General features: G+C 48.6%; 5 protein-coding genes across 5 annotated transcripts in view; 1 reads left to right on the top strand and 4 right to left on the bottom strand.

Moving 5' to 3' along the window:
* Positions 1-670: 670 nt before the first annotated feature.
* LOC308161199 (histone H4) lies at positions 671-982 on the top strand (the record flags this gene model as incomplete). The annotated part of the gene is made up of 1 exon (XM_080535180.1): positions 671-982. One exon carries the CDS (start codon positions 671-673, stop codon positions 980-982), a length of 312 nt encoding a protein of 103 aa, XP_080391306.1.
* Positions 983-5,714: 4,732 nt separating this feature from the next.
* Positions 5,715-21,036, bottom strand: part of LOC308161191 (histone H3.2) — a gene marked incomplete at its 3' end in the record, with an annotated part of 320,132 nt that continues 304,810 nt past the window's right edge. Inside the window, exon 2 of the mRNA XM_080535172.1 lies at positions 5,715-6,127. Coding sequence (XP_080391298.1) covers positions 5,715-6,125 — 411 coding nt within the window. The 5' untranslated portion in view covers positions 6,126-6,127. The remainder of the gene's footprint in view (positions 6,128-21,036) is intronic.
* On the bottom strand, positions 7,077-7,460 carry LOC308161194 (histone H2A-like; the record flags this gene model as incomplete). The annotated part of the gene is made up of 1 exon (XM_080535175.1): positions 7,077-7,460. The coding sequence occupies one exon, from the start codon at positions 7,458-7,460 to the stop codon at positions 7,077-7,079; it is 384 nt and encodes a 127-aa protein (XP_080391301.1).
* On the bottom strand, positions 8,251-8,880 carry LOC308161188 (histone H1-like; the record flags this gene model as incomplete). The annotated part of the gene is made up of 1 exon (XM_080535169.1): positions 8,251-8,880. The coding sequence occupies one exon, from the start codon at positions 8,878-8,880 to the stop codon at positions 8,251-8,253; it is 630 nt and encodes a 209-aa protein (XP_080391295.1).
* LOC308161201 (histone H4) lies at positions 13,789-14,100 on the bottom strand (the record flags this gene model as incomplete). The annotated part of the gene is made up of 1 exon (XM_080535182.1): positions 13,789-14,100. The coding sequence occupies one exon, from the start codon at positions 14,098-14,100 to the stop codon at positions 13,789-13,791; it is 312 nt and encodes a 103-aa protein (XP_080391308.1).

The raw sequence follows: 21,036 nt of genomic DNA, 5'->3' as shown, positions 1-21,036 counted from the left end.
CAGTTCACCATATCAAAACTCTTTAATGTGGGTGAATTCCTTAAGTAATGGCGTGATAGAGTTTTTGTATGTCAATAATCCAGACTCAAAAAGGTTGAGTCTATTACGTAGGCCACGAAAATACAGGCAAGTTCTATGATTTACTTGTGGTTATGGTGGCGCTCTCTTGGCCAAAATGCGGTACACAGTGGCTGTAGTTCCTAAATGCGTTATTGCTCTATAGGGCGTGTATAAAGTACATATTGTGCTGTTCCAAACTGAATTTAAATGTACGTAGTGAGTTTTGCTGGCGTCTGATTAACAAACTGGTATAAATGGACTGATTTATATAGCGCTTTATTTCAAAGGGCTTTACAATGGCCTCTCATTCACCCATTCACACAGCAATGGCGGCAAGCTACCGTGCAAGGCGCCGCCCGCTAATTGGGAGCAATTTGGGGTTGTGTCTTTCTTAAAATATAATATAATATAATCTATCTCTGCAATTACAACCTACTGGGTTGTCCCAAGCAACCGCTCCCTCCCGCCTACAAAACAACCCCGGCACAAACAAAAGCAGGCGATAGCGCGCTCTCCCGGTACACACTGGTCTCAACCACGTCCGCATAGCGGGTATATATTCGCCTCGTCGCTCTCTGAAACCACACATTCACCCACACCAATCGTGATCATGTCTGGCAGAGGAAAAGGAGGCAAAGGACTCGGCAAGGGAGGCGCCAAGCGTCATCGCAAAGTTCTCCGAGATAACATCCAGGGAATCACCAAGCCCGCTATCCGCCGTCTGGCTCGCCGTGGGGGTGTGAAGCGCATCTCTGGTCTGATCTACGAAGAGACCCGCGGTGTGTTGAAGGTGTTCCTGGAGAACGTGATCCGTGACGCCGTCACCTACACCGAGCACGCCAAGAGGAAGACCGTCACCGCCATGGACGTGGTCTACGCTCTGAAGCGCCAGGGACGCACCCTGTACGGCTTCGGCGGTTAAACTATCCCGACCCCTAAAAACCCAACGGCTCTTTTAAGAGCCACCCATCTCCACACAAGAGAGTTGATTCCATGGTTAGCCGCCCTTCCACATTCGATTGTCATGTCTTTGCTCATTTAAAGCAACTACCTACATTATTACATCGTATTAATATCGTGATTCACTGGCGCTTCTGTTTCTGAGCTCCACAACTAACTTCTTTGTTGAAGTAGAAACGTGTAACTTTTTGTGATACTCTTAATGCAACATGTAATTACTGTCTTTAACGCAAAAATGACACCTACATTTACCGCGAGATAAACAAGAGCTGTAAATAACCAACCTATCCTGGCTATATGCCGTGTAGAGAGCTGCGTATATAATGTATAATATGGTTCCGTGACATGAATGAATGGTCTTTATTGTTATTATCAGTTATTTTACCCTAATCACAAAATCATTCATTTGTCTTATATTTATTTACTGTGGCGTAACAAAATAGTCCATTGTTAAAGATGGCGGGAGCTTCTGCTAAGGACAACCCAGTCACCTACGCAGACCATAAGAACTGTGATTGGTCCGCATGGCAGCGTCACACGATTCCGACGTATTACTTCCGCCTCTCATCCGCCACATTTGAAACATGGATCAAGTGGAAGAGAGACCCGCCGAGGAGACCCGCAGAGACTCCTCTTCACCGCACATCAAGCACCGGGCGACAGAGTCCAATTCTGAGGACAGCACGGTAAATATAACGTTCTTTGTATTATAAATCTCATAAAGTTGTGTAGTAGTGTATAGGCTAGTTGGCTTGCTAGCCATGGTAAACACATGTATGTAGTATGGAGCAGAAATGAATGAATGAATGGTCTTTATTGTCATTAATACAGTACAGGTACCATACAACGAAATTTAGGAGGGGGGGCTCCCCTGGTGCAAGAGGGCCATGGGTAAAATAAAAGAGGGAAAAAGAGCTGGTTTACATAAATAAAGGCTATGTACACTCTCTAGTCTCTACTATACTATACTATACAATAAAACACTGTGCTGTACTCTATGCTATGCTATATGCTTGCTAGTCATGGTAAACACATGTATGTAGCAGAAAGAGGTTGTTTAGGCAGTGTCCCTCTCAAAACTGGATTATGGTGACGGTTGTGAATGAATGTATAGTTACAAAGACTAACCTAAGCTATTTTCAACTTCTTTCACTGTCACAGGCTGGAGATTCGACCAGCAGCTCATCAGAGGCGGACACAGTTGCCCAACCAGACGGACCTTCACGCCCACGCCCAAGCCCACCTTCACGCCCAATGCCGTCGACATCCCGGGCACAGAGGAGGAGGGAGGACCGTGAAGAGGGCCTGTGGAGAGAGCAGATGGCTGCGTTGAAAGAACGCAAGGAGGAACTGGAACTGTAACTCCGGCTGTCCAGGTACCTGTCCTCCAATACTGATGAATGAATGAATGGTCTTTATTGTCATTGCTACAGTACAGGTACCAAACAACGAAATTTGGGAGGGGTGGCTCCCCTGGTGTTAGGGAAAAAAAATAAAAAACTTTTTAAAAAATCACAAGAAGGGAAGGAGCTGGTTTACATAAATAAAGGCTATGTACACAATCCACTGTACTATACTGCACAGATAGTCAACTAGGGTTGTCATATTGCACAATAGTGTTATTGCACATTTATTTAAAGTGTCGCAGTTTGCAGGCTTGAAATGTACATATTTGTGCCTCAGCACTACACCTGATTTTTTTCAGTCCAGCAGCTGCCATCAATCCGTCCAGACTGTCCAGGGCCCAGAACCTAGGTCTTTGCTGTGTTCAGGGCCTGGACGGCCCTGTGGTAGAAGCTGTTCTTCAGTCTGTTTGTCCTTGCGGCCAAGGTCCTGAACCGCCTTTTCGAGGGCAGCCGGGTAAAGTGTTTTCCAGGGTGGGTTGGGTCCCTGGAGATCTTGGAGGCCTTCCTGAGACAGCGTGTGTTGTACAGCTCTTCCAGAGAGGGGAGGGGGGCGCCGGTGATCTTCTGTGCTGTTCTCACGACTCTCTGTAGCGCATTTCTCTCCGCGGTTGTGCAGCTGGAGAACCAGTTGCAGATGCCGTAGGTGAGGATGCTCTCCACTGCGCCGCGGTAGAAGGTCACCAGTATCTCCTGCTTGCTGTGTTCCTTCCTGAGGACTCTCAGGATGTATAGCCGCTGTTGTGCCTTCTTGATGGTGGCTTTTGTGTTGTCCTTCCAGGTCAGGTCATCCCGCATGTGCATCCCCAGGAATCGGAGGGTTGAGACTCTCTCCACGCTCACTCCGTCGATGAGCAGGGGCTGGATCTCAGACTTTTTCCTCCTGAAGTCTACGATGATTTCCTGGGTCTTTGACTTGTTCAGCCGGGTTGGGCAATGAGTATGACCGGGTTGGGCAATGCCTTGCAGACGGTCTGCGGAAACTGCCGGAGAAGTTGAGACTAAAAGCATTCTTCCAGTTACATAAAGTGATATACGAGATGCACGAGGAAGCAACCAACAAGGAGACTTTTGGCAACAAATAGACTTTGTTTGTGTGCCGTGTGTAAATACTTTGTTTGTGTGCAGTGCTTACTAATGTTATATATACTTTGTGTGCAATATTTGAGTGTGACATGTATAACGATTTCACTGTGAATTGCTGTTGCACTTTAATAAATGATCAGATTCAGTCCAAGATAACGACTCCGACAACTTCATTGATCCCAGTGTGCGGTGTTTAGAGATGTTATATATACTTTGTGTGCAATATTTAAGAGTGTTTGTGTGAAACATATAACAATTGCACTGTTAAATGCTGCCAGCCGGTACGGCACAGTATTGTAGTATAATAAAGTATCAGATTCAGATAAAGATTTTAAAAAACGTTATTGATCCCAGACAGGCAAGAGAGGACACAGGGCAGGATGACAAAAATCTATCATCAGGGTTCGAGTTATATGGGAGCTGAGCTCCCATAAGGAAGGTCTGAGCTCCCATGAAAGCAGTAAAATCATACATCTGTGGGGGTCGCTAATAATACATTACCACAACCATTATTTGATCAAAAATGTCAATGTAATGAGTATTATATATATGATAAATATTCTAAAATAAACACTTTTTCCAAAAGAACTACGCGCACCAGCATTAATCTCCTGTGAATGACAGTATGCCATTGACTGCCTGCACTTTACCACCAAGACACTATGGGGCGCAGTAGAATATTGTGCAACAGCAGAATATGATCGTTGAGAGCTTGCGAACGTGATTATTGAGAAGAAAACATTCAGTAGCTAGCTATCATGCCGCCCCAAAAAAGGCCACTGCTGTCGACCGAGTCGACAAGCCTGGAAAGTTTCGGGTTTTCATCCAAGAAACCAAACTTGAATTCAGCTGCACCTGTTATGACACTTAACGTTGAAACTGTTGAAATAGCAGAGCTCAAACAAAAGCAAGTGCTTCCGAAGAAAGTAGCAGAACTCACCTCCAGTATGTATAAGGAGACAGCTAGTTCGTTCAGGGCAGCCTATACTGTCGCTAAAGAAAGGATGCCTTATACAAAACTGAATCCAATTATGAAACTTAATGAGATGAATGGCGCGACAGTTGGCCCCTGCTCACCGATCCGATCATTCATGTGCCCAGATTGTAGAGCACATTGCACAAGAGATGAAACAAATTCATTTCTAATGTCAAATCACTTGATTCCCGTAGTAGCATAACATCATCAACTTTTGATTGATGGATGGATTAGACTACATAGATGAATGCATATTTTATTGATCACAGATGTGAGACAATTAAAAGGTTTTGTGTCTCCCTCCCTCCCTCCCCCAGGTGTGTGATCTGCATGATGGACTTCTGAGTTTTCCGACTCCATCTGGTTCCTGCCCTGCTGGAACATCTACCACCCTGCATCCATCTATTCACCTGCACGGAGCCTATGGACGCAGCACTGCTCTCACCCCTCTGGTCCCAATTGATTGGCTCATCTGCCAGTCGCTCTAACCTAGCTGTTGACTCCCACAGACAGCTGTTTTGGGAGGGACAGGGCATGTGCAGGATATTGGAAGGGTGTGTTGTGTTAAGATGTGTGTAGGTTATGCTGAGAGTGATTGGAGGTAGGCACACTGTATAGGTGCTAATGCTAATGGTGCATTATGGGCTTACAGACAAGGAGACTTGTGAAGGGAAGGATTTAGAAACGTAGAAGTCGTGAGAGATTATTACAGAAACATAATGAATTCCCTTTTGGATGATGAAAGGAAGGCTGGTAGCTGTAGATTGGCCCAATAGTTTAGTTTATACGGTCGTTTTTTTATTACTTCCCTCACAATCATCTTCCCTCCAGACAAAATGTTTTGGCCACTAGATGTCCTCAGAGCGCCATTAAGCTTTAGCAAAAGTAAATCATAGAAAGTGTCTTTATTTCCGTGGTCTCCAGAATACAGACTGGTCCTCGTTTGCTTAGTATTATTTACATAAACACTCCTTATCATTGTTAAACATTACAACGAATTTGCACATTTAGGCCTTTTGCTATTGTGAATTGGCCTACATGTATTTCGGTTACTGTGTCGGCACCGTCAGCATTCTCAATGAAGTCGTAGGACCTATAATAGATAACTCCATATAATAGAGACTCATGCTCGACACGGGTGGTAAATGGAAACACGCCTCTGAGGGAGATATTGAGGTGGCTCTTAAAAGAGCCTTTGGGGGATCTACTGTTGGATCAGGGTGGTCATCTTAGGCGCGCTCTCCACGGATACGGCGGGCCAGCTGGATGTCTTTGGGCATGATGGTGACCCTCTTGGCGTGGATGGCGCACAGGTTGGTGTCCTCGAACAGACCAACCAGATAAGCCTCGCTGGCCTCCTGCAGGGCCATCACAGCAGAGCTCTGGAAGCGCAGGTCGGTCTTGAAATCCTGGGCGATTTCCCTCACCAGGCGCTGGAAGGGCAGCTTGCGGATCAGCAGCTCGGTGGACTTCTGGTAACGACGGATCTCCCTCAGAGCCACGGTGCCGGGCCTGTAGCGGTGAGGCTTCTTCACGCCGCCGGTCGCCGGGGCGCTTTTACGTGCAGCCTTGGTGGCGAGCTGCTTCCTGGGGGCTTTGCCACCGGTGGATTTACGAGCGGTTTGCTTGGTTCTGGCCATGGCTCTACCTTCCCACGTTCAGCTGGAGTTTAGATAACCTTAAAAAGTCTCCGAGTTTAGTTTATAAAGCCCCGGTCGTGCTCCGATTGGGTGGCGACTATAGACGAGCTCATTGGCTCATTGTCACCTCCTTCTTCGGCTGCCATTGGACACGAGCCCCGTCCACGCCTTTGCCGCCATAAATTCAAACATTTTGTTTGCCCCCTCCCAAACAGTTGGCTTCAAAGAGATGTAATCCTTTAACTTTTGTCAAAGATAATCTATCCTTTAATTTTCAATGTTAATGGGCTTCATTGGCGTTTACATTGCCAAAGCAAGTGTGAAGATAACACAAATAAATAAAGTAATCTACTACTAGACTAAAGAGCTGATAACTTAAAATGAAAATAGATGTGGACTTCGCAGTTTAAAATATATAATATATATATACAAGTAAATGAGAATTGTGTAAACATTACAGAGATCAGCAGGTTGCAAATAGTGGATACTTATTTAGTGTTTATGGTGCCTGTGTTCCATTGGACGTCCTTTTACTGTCACAACAGCTCACACATTCTGCTGTTTGTTGTCCTCTATCCTTACCTACTTCCATCATTAGTTGTCCCCGCCGAGTTCATACAAATGAACCAAACAAACATTAACTACATATCGAAGAACAAGGTTTACTTCACAAGGAAGGGTTGGTTTTTAAAACCGTAGAGAACTGAATATTATTTTGAATGCTGAAAATGTCACATCATGAGGAGTGCTTCTGTCACAACTGTGTATCGTTGGTGCGTTTTCTCTGCCTCGTGTACATGAAAAAATTTTGAGTACATTTCACATCACGAGGCACTCACAGCGCAGACAAACAGTGGATGGAGTGGTCACGGTGCATTGCTCTTTTGGAGAGAGAAGTGGTTGGCTCTTAAAAGAGCCTTTGGGTTGAGGAGCCGAAGCCGCGGTGGTCGTTTACTTTTTGGCGGGCTTCTCGGTCTTCTTGGGGAGCAGCACAGCCTGGATGTTGGGCAGCACACCACCCTGAGCGATGGTCACACCGCCCAGCAGTTTGTTCAGCTCCTCGTCGTTACGGACGGCCAGCTGCAGGTGACGGGGGATGATACGAGACTTCTTGTTGTCGCGGGCGGCGTTGCCGGCCAACTCCAGGATCTCAGCAGTCAGATACTCGAGCACGGCGGCCAGGTACACCGGTGCGCCAGCGCCCACACGATGGGCATAGTTGCCCTTGCGTAGGAGTCTGTGGACACGACCCACAGGGAACTGAAGTCCAGCGCGAGAAGAGCGGGTCTTTGCCTTGGCTCTGGCCTTGCCTCCAGTTTTGCCTCTTCCTGACATGGTGACGGTTTAGCGGGATCTCAAACAAGCTGAAGAAAAGAATTTCAGATACTAGTTCAGCCGCTTGGAGCGTCGTTCTTATAGCTCGCCTTGACGGCGTTCATTGGCCACTGGGTCGATGTCACCTCATCCAATCAAGAGACAGAGATTGTGATACATTGTGAATATTGAAGATTGTCTTTGTGAGTTTCCCTCGCGCGCCAGAAATCGAAGTTGAAATCAAACTCGTCCCACATGACATATTCAATATACTAAAACTAGTATATGTCATAATATAATAATAATAATAATAATAATAATAATATATCATTGATAGGTATATAATATATACATTGTGAAGTGTATTCCCAGCTCTCTCTGTAGTAAGTTACTCCTGACTGAGCGAAAAGTTGTCTATTATCGCCCGCCTTTCTGTCCAAATATAACGTAATGGTGTAACGGAAAGAGGAATTATCTGTATATGTTGATATTATATCATATGCAACTTTATGGACACTGTCATACCCCCACCATCCTCTCCCGCACACAGATCTACCGAGTGACACGCGTCAAAGTGTAAAATAGACCTAGATGTTAAATCACTCATTACTGCTCATTATTTACTCAATAAGTAAAAACATGATTGTCGTGTGTGTAAGTCCGTGGTTGACACTGGTGTAAAATACTTTCTAAAACAAACACTCGACTTTTTCTGTCGTCATGGATGATAATGCTTTTTACGAAAATGTGGGTGGCTCTTAAAAGAGCCTTTTTGTGGTACAAATGGTGTCGGAAAGAACACTTTGAATGTTTACTTCTTCTTTGGGGCTGCCTTCTTTGCCATGGGCTTCACCGTTTTGGGTTTGGCTACCTTGGGCTTGGCTGCCTTGACGGCCTTTTTGGGGCTCTTAGCCGGAGCCTTCTTGACCGGTGTGGCCTTCTTGACTTTCTTGGGGCTCTTGGTGGCCTTCTTGGTGACTGCCGCGGGTTTCTTTGCCTTCTTGGGAGACTTCTTGGCCGCAGCGGGCTTCTTTGCCTTCTTCGGAGACTTCTTGGCAGCGGCGGGCTTCTTTGCGGCCGCCTTCTTGGGTTTCGGGGCGGCGGCTTTCTTCGCCGGCTTCTTGACCGCCTCGGCGGCTTTCTTGTTGAGCTTGAATGAGCCGGAGGCCCCGGTGCCCTTGAGCTGGAGCAGAGTGCCCTTGGTGACGAGGGTCTTGACGGCGACCTTAACACGGGAGTTGTTCTTCTCCACGTCGTAGCCACCGGCCGCCAGCGCCTTCTTGAGTGCGGACAGGGACACACCGCTCCTCTCCTTGGATGCTGACACGGCCGTCACGATGAGATCGCCGACGCTGGGGCCAGCTTTCTTGGGCCTGGCTGCTGCCTTCTTCTTTGGGCTCTTGGCCGGCGCGGGGGCTGCTGCTGGTGCGACTTCTGCCATGTTTATAGAAAGTCTCGTTCGTTCCGGTAAACCAACTAGTCTGTAAAGCTGCTCGGTGAGAATGAAGCTCAACCCGGCGCAGGGGGCTGTCCTTAAACGCGACATGAGAACCGTGCAGACTCAGCCCTCCCTGCTCAGCAGTCGGAGCTGCCGAAATAATTGGGCGCCTGTGTTTTCTCCTCGCGAATAACGGGCCAAAAGTCACCAGTGGTGCCGAGTTGAGGTCCAAATGCAAACGGGCCAGCGAGCAGACTTGCCTCCGGTTAGAATAAAGTCATGTAAGCCGCGATGGCCTCGTGAGTTTTGTTGTGACTCGATCAAAACCCCACCGTTCCACCGTCGGAGGGAGCGGTGAGCACAGCTTTTCCTGTGTTATTTGTCTCCTAAAGTGGCTAAAAGTGCAAATGATTGCGACCAGCACTCGTTGTCCAGGTAGCCAGGTTGTCTGGCAAGGGAGTACAAAGGTTGAGGGACCCCCGATGTGGTGCGGGGTGTTATAAATATGAGCTCTTTTGGTGGTCGTGAAACACAGTCGCGGGGATGGGGCTGAGAGCTTGTCCCTATAGGTGATTTTTCAGATGGTGTCCCTCTCCCTCCTATTAAATCCAGACAAGACAGGTGAAAGCCATAGATAGACTATGGTTGGTGCATGTTTACTCTGAGGAATCAATTGCGATATTATCACCAGCATTTTAATCCTGACACGATGATATTTTGATTGTTGCACTGTGACTTGTGTCGTCTGTGTCGAGGACGACATCAGCAGCCTTATGATGAATATGTTCGGCTACTAAACTAGATAGTAACTAGCTGATATTGCAATCATAAAATGTGCTTATGTATGTGTTGTTTCTCGATGGTGACGTAGTCAGCGTGCCTCCTCTCTCCATGTGTTTGTGGATCTTTGTGGACCGGGGTGTTTAAATTACATCACATTTGTAATGGAACATAATATAATATAATAATGGTTCTGCCGCTGCTTGGCTCGTCCTTGAGCCTCGTATTAATCGTGTTAAGGCTGTTGAGGAGCGAGTGACAGAAAGACAGGCAGCGAGTTGTTTGACTAGTTTGACGTTGGCTTCATGTCAATCATCTAAAGTGGCTTCCCCTCATCTTCATGGACAAGACATGTGGGGATTTCACCACAATCAACCCCGATATTTAGCTTTGTAATCACTCCTATTAACATTTGAATGTAACCTAAATGTACACCAATCTGGCTTTACACCCGGCCATAGCAGTCTAGGTGTCTACACTTGTCTTACATTGATTCAGTCCAGGACCATCAGGAGTCTTAACTGATGGTGTTAAATCTGTTTTACTGTACATAAAAAAGTTAATTCTTGGTCTGGTTCTTTTTAATATTCACATCAACAATAATATAATATGCTGATGAGTGATGACACTGTTGTACTATTGCCCCCACGACTGACCAGGCTCTTTCTGAGCTACAGTCTGCATTCACTGTCCTGCAGAGAGCATTTGTTGGTCTGAGAATGAGAATGATACTTAATGCTGGAGACTGTTGCTAATCGTTTGAATGCACGTTTGACCCTCACCTGACCTTCAGTGACCATATAAAACACCTGTGCAAAACCTCCTTCTATCATCTCAGAAATATTTCCAAACTCCGTCCCACTCTAACCCTGTCAGATGCAGAGAACTTGTCCATGCCTTTGACTACTGCAATGCGCTCTTCATCTGGATTCCTGGCAAAAGCATACAGAAGCTGCCATACATCCAGAACAGCGCTGCCAGGATCCTGATGAGAGTCCGCAAATACAAGCACATAACCCCCGTTCTACACTCACTACACTGGCTCCCTGTCTCATTCAGGGTTGACTACAAAGTCCTTCTTCTCACCCACAAATGCATCAACAGACACGCACCTCCCTATCTACAAGAACTCATCACTCCACAAACCTCCACCCGCACCCTCAGGTCTTCAAACAGCTTGCTCCTCCAGGTCCCCAATACCAGGCTCCGCACCATGGGGGACCAAGCCTCCTGTTCGGCTGCACCGTGCCTGTGGAACAGCCTTCCTAGCCAGCTAAGGGCAGTACAGAGCCTGTGGAACAGCCTTCCTAGCCAGCTAAGGGCAGTACAGAGCCTGTGGAACAGCCTTCCTAGCCAGCTAAGGGCAGTACAGAGCCTGGACTCTTTTAAGACAGGCCTTTGACTGTTGAACTGTGTTCATTCTTGTGATTTATTTTTTGTTTTTTTACTATGTTTTTTACTTATTATGTTGTTGTTTTTTTTACTCTGTAGCACTCTGAGATTCTTTTGAATGAAAAGTGCAATACAAATGAAATGCATTATTATTATTTCTAGTTAATAACACTTTACTTAACACCGGTCACTTAACTAGCAAAGTAGCCTGGTGTGTACCCAGGCTTGAGACAGGGTTTTATATTGTAGTAATATTAATGTAACTTAATTTACATTAAATTTACAGAAGATTCCTTGTTTGTAGCCCCTCTAAGTTGTAATGAGATCTGCCCCAATTACTGCACCCTGACAATATTTTAGTTTAGAATAAGTAATTTAATGTCAAACTAGATGTATTCCTCTATTTCAGAGACCCACATCATCAGCAGTAAGTGTAAGTCTAATGATGGATCCAACTTCAGGTGAATGCAGCAGCAACCTGCCAAGAAAGCGGCATGGACAGCATCATCCACTGCTCTGATGATGGACAGCATCATCCACTGCTCTGATCATGGACAGCATCATCCACTGCTCTGATCATGGACAGCATCATCCACTGCTCTGATGATGACTCACACTCAAACCTGGTGTCACCCCAAAACCTGGACTCATGGAGAACTTTGTTGAGGGCGGCAGAAATCAGAAAACATCTCCCAAGTTTGGACCACACCTACCACCGGACTCCATACACCTACAGCTTTCACTGCTTTCAAATAAATGTAACTGTCCATGGGTTTGACCTTTCATCTGCCTCCGCCTCAGTGTCCTGCATTCGGGTCCACTCCAGTACAGAACGTAGGCACACAATTTAAATGACAGCAGTCCATACTTTAAGAGGGGATAAGGTATTAAACTACCAACAACAAGGTCCAACAAGGTCTATCACATCAAATAATAATCTAGGGATGTATAGTAATTAATTACTGTCTTTATCCAATCTGTGGTCCAAATGTTCTTTAAAGATATGCAAATTAACTCATATTTTAAGTAGATAATGCATCATTTGCATATTTAAACAGAACATTTCTGAAAACTTGTAATACACAAAATGATTGTCTCAATGTAAGTAATCAACTGGGGAAGTTTCATGGTGATATCTATTAGGTAAAATGTTTTACCCATCAAAAAGTCCCCTGACATATTTTTCTCCCCTTCGCGTGATTCGCACGTAGCTCGGGCTGTGGTTGTGATAGACATGAGCCCAGATGTTCTTTATGCGCCTGGGTCTCCTGAACAAGTAGAGACCAACCCCGAGTCGATCAGAGCTTCCTACGCTGAGCTATAGTAACTTTCCCGCACCTACCGCACAATACCTCCGGAAAACCGCAAAAATGTGGCATTCACCGGTAGGGGGTAGGTGCGGTAAAGTTACCATAGCTCAGCGCAGGAAGCTTTGATCGACTCGGGGTTGGTCTCTACGTGTTTAGGAGACTCAGGCGCATAAAGAACATGAAATGGCTCATGTCTCTATCACAACCACACCACAGCTAGGCGCGAATCATACGAAGGGGAGCAAGATATGGCAGGGGACTTTTTTAGGCAAAACTCCGGTTTTGAAAAAAGCGCTCCATACCTTTAAGAGGTGATAACCACTAATAAGCTGCCGAACCAAAAGGTCTATCATATCAAAACATAATCTAGGGATGTATAGGAATAAAAAAAATCACATCTAGAATTTGCCCAGAATTTGGTAATGAAAAATGGCCCAAGGACTATTAGGGACAAAAACAATTATCAGCGCCCCCTCCCCCCTCGTTTTGAATGGCGAGATATCGCACACGTAAAAAAGATAAATTAATACGTAAAGAAGAAAGGGAAGAACGAAAACGATAATATGATAGGGAACAAGTGAAAAATGTCCTGTCCTTCCTCCACAAGACAGACAGGATATAGAGTGCCGAGCGGAGTATCACTCTGAACTGTAGAGGGCAGTAATGCGCAAAAGCGTCTACACTGCCGGAAATTCGAACAGAAGAAGAAGAAAAGTGAAAATCATACTCTAATACTTTATATTATTTTTAACAAGACCATGCGCCGTTGCCTGCTACATTATTTAGCCCTTGTTCAGAAAAGCGCTATACAAATATAGGTATTACTATGATTATTCTTATGTCTTTTTTGTTTTAACAATGGACTATTTTGTTACGCCACAGTAAATTAATACAAGACAAATGAATGATTTTGTGATTAGGGTAAAATAACAGCGACTTAACGTTGCTACAATGCATTTTAGCAATGATGCAATATGTCAAGGAACCATATTATACATTATATACGCAGCTCTCTACACGGCACATAGCCAGGATAGGTTGGTTATTTACAGCCATTCTAATCGTTTATCTCGCGGTAAATGTTTTCGTTGTTTGGTACCTGTACTGTAACAATGACAAATAAAGTCTATCTATCTATCTATCAAATGTAGGTCATTTTTGCGTTAAAGACAGTAATTACATGTTGCATTAAGAGTATCACAAAAAGTTACACGTTTCTACTTCAACTAAGAAGTTAGTTGTGGAGTTCAGAAACAGAAGCGCCAGTGAAGCACGATAATAATACGATGTAATAATGTAGGTAGTTGCTTTAAATGAGCAAAGACATGACAATTGAAAGTGGAAGGGTGGCTAACCATGGAATCAACTCTCTTGTGTGGAGATGGGTGGCTCTTAAAAGAGCCTTTGGGTTTTTAGGGGTCAGGATAGTTTAACCGCCGAAGCCGTACAGGGTACGTCCCTGGCGCTTCAGAGCGTAGACCACGTCCATGGCGGTGACGGTCTTCCTCTTGGCGTGCTCGGTGTAGGTGACGGCGTCACGGATCACGTTCTCCAGGAACACCTTCAACACACCGCGGGTCTCTTCATAGATCAGACCAGAGATGCGCTTCACACCCCCACGGCGAGCCAGGCGGCGGATAGCGGGCTTGGTGATTCCCTGGATGTTATCACGGAGAACTTTACGATGACGCTTGGCGCCTCCTTTGCCGAGTCCTTTGCCTCCTTTTCCTCTGCCAGACATGATCACGATTGGTGTGAGTAAATGTGTGGTTTCAGAGAGCGAGACGAGGCGAATATATACCCGCTATGCGGACGTGATTGAGACCAGTGTGTACCGGGAGAGCGCGCTATCGCCTGCTTTTGTTTGTGCCGGGGTTGTTGTAGGCGGGAGGGAGCGGTTGCTTGGGACAACCCAGTAGGTTGTAATTGCAGAGATAGATTATATTATATTATATTTTAAGAAAGACACTGAACCCCAAATTGCTCCCAATTAGCGGGCGGCGCTTTCCACGGTAGCTTGCCACCATTGCTGTGTGAATGGGTGAATGAGAGGCCATTGTAACGCCCTTTGAAATAAAGCGCTATATAAATCAGTCCATGTATACCATAGTTTGTGAAAATATGCTGGCCACCATGCTTTGTTAATCAGACGCCAGCAAAACTCACTATGTACATTTAAATGCAGGTTTGGAACAGCACAATATGTACTTTATACACGCTCTATAGAGCAATAACGCATTTAGGAACTACAGCCACTGTGTACCGCATTTTGGCCAAGAGAGCGCCACCATAACCACAAGTAAATGATAGAACTTGCCTGTATTTTCGTGGCCTACGTAATAGACTCAACCTTGTTGTCTCTCACGCCAAGGAATTCACACACATTAAAGAGTTTCGATATGGTGAATTGGCCTACATTTATTTCAGTTACTGGGGAGCGACGGTCAGCGCCCACGTAGGCTACTGATCTGAAGTAGTACGACCCAGGCCCGTCACTATGGGCGGGCCTCAGGGGGCCAGGCCCCCCCACAGACGTGCTGGTGCCCCCCCCAACTGGCAGCCAGATATTAAAAAAAATAAAATAAAATAAAATAAAATATTTTATGTTAAATGAAGACATTAAAATTGAGAAACAATAGTGTGTTTTTCATTTTGTTGGACGGGATTCTAGTGACAACCAATCATTTGAAAGTTGAAAGTTGAAAGTTGCACGTTACGCACGCTGCTGCTCCCGCCATTTCAGTTGTGTGAGGCGAGCACTGAGCAGTTGAGTGAAATCTGCGCTTTTTGATGGATAAAGCTTTAGCAGCTGCACCCAACCCCGATGGACATACGTAGCACCAGCATTAGCGACTGTGGGCAGCCTGACACTAGCACCCCGACGGCTACCACTAGTGAGGTAAGTCCTACTAGCCCAACTGTTAGGGCTACACTCTGGTTTCTCTTCAGATCGCACCGTGTATTGCTTCTCGGCCTTTTGGCTAAGAGCAAACTCTGGTTTCTCTTCAGGAAACGCACAGGCCTTTCGCCCTTACTAGAGACTTCTATTAAAGCTAGTCTCCGGTGGGGTGTGGGTTTTTGTGTTTTTTTGAGAAATCTAGGGTTTTTCCTTTTTCCTCACTAGGCTCTATGCCCCTCCTTTTTTTCTATTCTTGGTCGGGGAGCACGTCTTCTCAGTAGGTGGCTTGTCCGCTGCTGGGAGGTGGCTCCCCCGACCCACCCCCCCTCTTTGAGCGGAACAGGCCGGGATCCGAGAGGAGCTGCCGGAGACCCGCGACTCTTCCAGTAGGTGGCATTTTCACCACTGGGGCAGTTCGGCCGCTGGGCAGCCCCCCTCCAAAGAGCGGAAAGGCCGGACCCCGAGAGGAGCTTCCAAAGACCGCGACTCTTCCAGTAGGTGACCAGTAGGTGGCCTGCCCGCCACTGGAGCCACTGGAGCCACTGGAGCACGAGTTCGGCCCCTGGGCAGCCCCCCTCCAAAGAGCGGAAAGGCCGGACCCCGAGAGGAGCTTCCAAAGACCGCGACTCTTCCAGTAGGTGACCAGTAGGTGGCCTGCCCGCCACTGGAGCCACTGGAGCACGAGTTCGGCCCCTGGGCAGCCCCCCTCCAAAGAGCGGACAGGCCGGACCCCGAGAGGAGCTTCCAAAGACCGCGACTCTTTCAGTAGGTGGCCTGCCCGCCACTGGAGCACGAGTTCGGCCCCTGGGCAGCCCCCCTCAAAAGAGCGGAAAGGCCGGACCCCGAGAGGAGCTTCCGAAGACCTCGACTCTCCCAAGCACGCCAGAGGTGAGAGAGGGCCCAACACCCACCAGCCGACCCAGCTGAGCCAGTGGACCCCAACCAGACCAGGAGGGAGGACAACTATAACATCTAAGCTAGGAGCGAGAGGGACACAGGGGAGTGCTTTCAAGACCGTAGGTCTTTGGCCACCTGGTGTCCCCACTCGCTCTCAGGTGTCCCTCTTTTGTCCCCAGACGGGAATCCAGTTCCAGACCCAAGCCAGAGTCCAAAATCTGCCGTGAGGACCTGAGAGGAACAACACCCCTAACCTAACGGCAAGTACCCTATTCCCCCCCCCAAAAAAATTATCTACAACCTCCCCCTAACCCTATTCCTCTCCCTCCTTCCTCCCTGATCCCCCACCCCCCCCACCCCACTCCAACGATGAACCCCGGAGCGATGCGGCGCTACAACGCCGTCAGGTTGACGCTCAACCCAACTGAGGAGGCTGCCATGGATGGAGCCCCCCAACAGAAGACTGCCAGACCAGTAACAACGATGACCCGCCTGGAATTCAGCAGGGCGGTTCTACAGAGAGGTATGGGCTTTGTGCCGTCTGATCTAAACTGCCTGGTGAAGCCCCCTGGGCCGAATGAATGTTTTGAAGTTAGCTTTAAAACCCCCCAACTGTTAGAGGAATTCTGGACCTTTCATAGGATTAATGAACACAAACCCCCACTTAACCGTTTTACAGCCCACCCACTAACGGATTTAGAATCAAAAGTGGTCACAATTCAATTCCACAATGAGGTGATTCAGGAATATGATATTGAGGTGTGGCTACACCGTCATGCCACCCTTAAATCGGGGGCCCGGATGGTCCTGGATGAAGACGGAGTGTGGACGGGGGCCAAGAAATGGCTGGTGCAACTCCGTCCGGACCCGGAGGGGATAGGCGGAGTCCAACATATCCCCAGCACCATCAACCTGGGGAACAACAGGGGCTCCGTCTACTACTACGGTATGCCGAAGCTCTGCAGGAACTGCGGCCAATTGGGCCATCTGGCAGCGGCCTGCAAGGCCGTGGTATGTAAAATCTGCCGCCAAGACCACCCGACGTCGGAGTGCACCACGACCAGACCTTGCAACCTGTGCGGGGGACAGGGGCATCTTTACCGTGACTGCCCAAGTTCCTATGCAAGTAGAGCCCGGGGCTATAAATCCAACCAACCACCACCCCAACCCCCACCCCCACCCCAACCCACACCCCCACCCCCACCCCAACCCCCACCCCAACCCCCACCCCAACCCACACCCCAACCCACACCCAACATGGAGGAAGAGAAGGGAGAGACGGAGGAGGACCGGCGCCCGAGCGATGGAGGGGACGATCAGAGCTCGAGCGACGGAGAAGGAGAAGGAGAGGAACCAACCGTCCCAGCACCCCCTACAGACAACCTCAACACCCACCCCCTCCTAAACCCCATGGCCACCTCCACCCCCTGCAAAAACACCATGAAGGGGGAGCCGGCCTCTATTGAGATAGCCACCAGCAGCACACCGCAGATCCACCTCCCCTCCCAATCAGACAGTGAAAATGACTGGAGCTTGGCTCAACCAAAACGCAAAAGACCACAAAAAAAGGCAATCCGGAAAAAACCAGACAAAAAGACTACTCCAGAACCCAAACCCCAACGCCATACAGGTAAGCCGGCTCCCCCCCCCAAACCCTCCTCCCCACCCTCTTCCTCTCTCCAGTCATCACATGCTCCTCACCCTGCACAGCCCACCAGCCACCCCCAGTCCATGCTCACCGGACCGTACGGGCCACCGAAAATCACCTCATCAACAACACAGATGAGGGGGCCACCAGGCAGTCAGAGGGGAGACAACCCCCACACCATGAGCAGCCAAGGGGAGGTACCACACTATCTGGCCCCCAACGACCCATTGGAGGGCCTCAACCTCATGTGCAATAGTTTAGCAAAAATTGGAACAAACCAAATCCAAGAACCATGAGGATAACAATCTCATCTCTCAACACCAGAAGCCTCCGGCAACCAGACAAACGGGAGGTCGTCTACCAGTACATCACCCAACATCAGTCAGACATGTATATCCTCCAGGAGTGCGCCATCCCATTCAAGGAGATGGACGCCACCCTGGAGGAGGAATGGACACGGGGGGACTCTCTCTGGTCAGGCTCAAACATTGATAGAGCTGATGGGGTCGGCATTTTGGTGGCCAACCCTTTTCTGCAGACCAAAAAGGGGGAGGTTGTAGAGAGCGGGCGAATCCTGGTTCTGGACCTAGAGATCCAGGGTTCGCCGCTGAGGGTCATCAATGTGTACGGCCCAACCAACGTGGCCAAGAGAGTCTCCCTTTTCAAGAAACTTCGGTCTCTCCTCCTCATCCCCACACCAGTCCTAGTGGGGGGAGATTTCAACTGTGCCCTCCGGGATGAGGACCGCAGCAGGCCCAGGAGAGACCGATCCACTACAGAACTTCAGTCCATCATAGACGACTTCCAACTGGTAGACGCCGGTGGCACCTCCCCGCCGACACACACAAGGGTGAGTTCCTCCGGGAATTCTTCCTCCAGGATAGACATGTTCTTGCTCTCGCCAGGTCTGAGGATGGGAACCCTGACCAGCCAGGCGGCCCACTTCTCGGACCACAGGATGTTGACAGTGTCCCTGGAATGGGATGGCCAAACAAGAGCGGGTAGGGGTACCTGGAGGATGAATACATCGATCCTTCAGGACCCAACAGTGGTGCATTCCTTCTCCAGGCGCTACCTGGAGTGGAGGACCCTAAAAGAACTGTTCGACTCCCCGATAGAGTGGTGGGAGATGGTTAAGGCCAGGACAAAGGGCTACTTCGGGTCAGTCGGAAGGAGGAAAGCGGCAGAACAGAGGGCCAGGTTTCAACACCACAACGCGGCCCTCCAACGCCTAAGTCTCCTACAACTGGGTGGTCTGGATGTGGCCCGAGAACTGGCTGAGACCAAACAACACCTTGCCACCCTCTACCGGGAGCAACAACAAAAGAAACAGTTCAGGGAAAAACTCCAGGGCCTGGAGGAGGAGGAGAAATGCACACGCCACTTCTTCCGCAAGGCACGGTCAAAACACAAGCCTATCCTGTCCCTATACGACACCAATGGGGACACCGTGTCAGACAGAGGCAACATCCCGGGGGTGGCAAGAGAGTTCTACGAGAGTCTCTACAACATCAAGACAACCGACGAGACTCTCATGGCCACCTTCCTGGATGGTCTGGACCGGGTCCCCGAGGGTGGTGAGAGTGAGAACCCAGAGCTGACCACGGAGGAGCTCACCCGGGCCGTGCACTCCTTGAATACACACAAGGCCCCTGGACCGGATGGGATCCCAGCAGAGTTCTACAAGACTCTCTGGGATCTCCTCAAGGAGGACTTGGCGGAGGTCTTCAAAGCCGTCTACAGGGAAGGGAGGCTTGGAGAGTCAATGAGACAGAGTACGGTCACACTGATCCCCAAGAAAGGGGACCTCAAGGACCTCCGGAACTGGCGCCCCATCAATCTCCTCCCAGTGGACTATAAAATTATGACAAAAGCCCTCACCCAACGGTTTCAAACCCTCCTCCCCTCAGTTATAGCCCCTGACCAAACCTGTAGCGTCCCCGGTAGGTCCATCAACGACAACCTGCTCCTGGTGAGAGACCTCATCCTGCACTCCCAGGAGCGGAGGTCCCCTTTAGGCCTTCTCAGCCTGGATCAGGAGAAGGCCTTTGACAGGGTTAGCCATGGTTTCCTGCAGAGGGTGCTGAGGGGCATGAACTTCCCCCAGCACCTGCTCAACTGGACCGAACTCTGCTACAACAACATCACGAGCAGAGTTCGGATCAACAACCAGTTGACAGACCCCTTCCCCATCAAAGCTGGAGTACGGCAGGGATGCCCCTTGGCCCCTCTACTGTACGTCATCTACCTGGAGCCGTTCCTACGGAAGATCAGGAGCTCCCCCAACATCATGGGCTACCCTCTACCAGGGGCCCGGGGGGAGAGGCTCAAGGTGGTGGCGTACATGGACGACATTACCATCGTCGGCACAGATAGTCGCTCCATTTCCACAGCAACGAAAGTGGTGGAGGACTACTGTGCAGCCACTGGCGCCCTGATCAATAGGGGTAAGTGTGAGCTGTTTCTGTCGCAGCACTGGCAGGAGAACCTGGCAACCTCCTTCCCTGTAAAGACGGAAAACATTAAGCTGCTGGGGATCACCTACCAGAAAGATGGAGGAGCCTCCGGCAGCTGGAAGGAGACCATCCGCCAGGTCCAAAAGAAGATCTGTGAGTGGAGTGCACGGCCTCTCACAATGACAGGCAAGATCCTGGTCCTGAAGGCTATTGTTCTTCCCATTCTCCTTTACCTGGGCAGGGTGTTTCCCCCAGACAGAGCAGTATCCAAAACCATCGAAAGGATCATGTTTACCTTTGTCTGGGGGAGCCAGATGGAAAAACTAAAACGCACCACCCTGTACAAAACAGTGGAGAATGGGGGGAAAGGGGTCCCAGACATCCTAAACATCATTAGGGCACAGGGACTCTCCAACCTCATCAACAACATCAACAACAAAGATAGGAAAGCCAGGTTCTTTGAAATATACTATGCCACACCCATCCTCCGGACACTCAGGGTGACCGCATCAATAAATCACACTGTGCCCTACAGCTGGGACCCCCCTCCAGTCTACAAGATATGGAGGGACTTTGCCTTCAAGACAGGATTGTCCGCGGCTGGGCTGGCCTCATGGAAATACAAAGACATTATGACCTTCATAAGGTCGAAGGAAACCATTACTCACCCCAAGGCCAGCACAGCCGTGGACTCCAAACAGGTATGGAAAAACATTAATCATAAATGTACTAACAATAAACAAAAAGACATTGCCTGGATGGCTGCTCATGGTTGTC

This window comes from Nansenia antarctica, assembly GCF_963989245.1.
Source record: "Nansenia antarctica genome assembly, chromosome: 6".
In the NCBI taxonomy this organism is placed as follows: domain Eukaryota; kingdom Metazoa; phylum Chordata; class Actinopteri; order Argentiniformes; family Microstomatidae; genus Nansenia; species Nansenia antarctica.
This window is presented reverse-complemented; position numbering and strand designations above follow the sequence as displayed.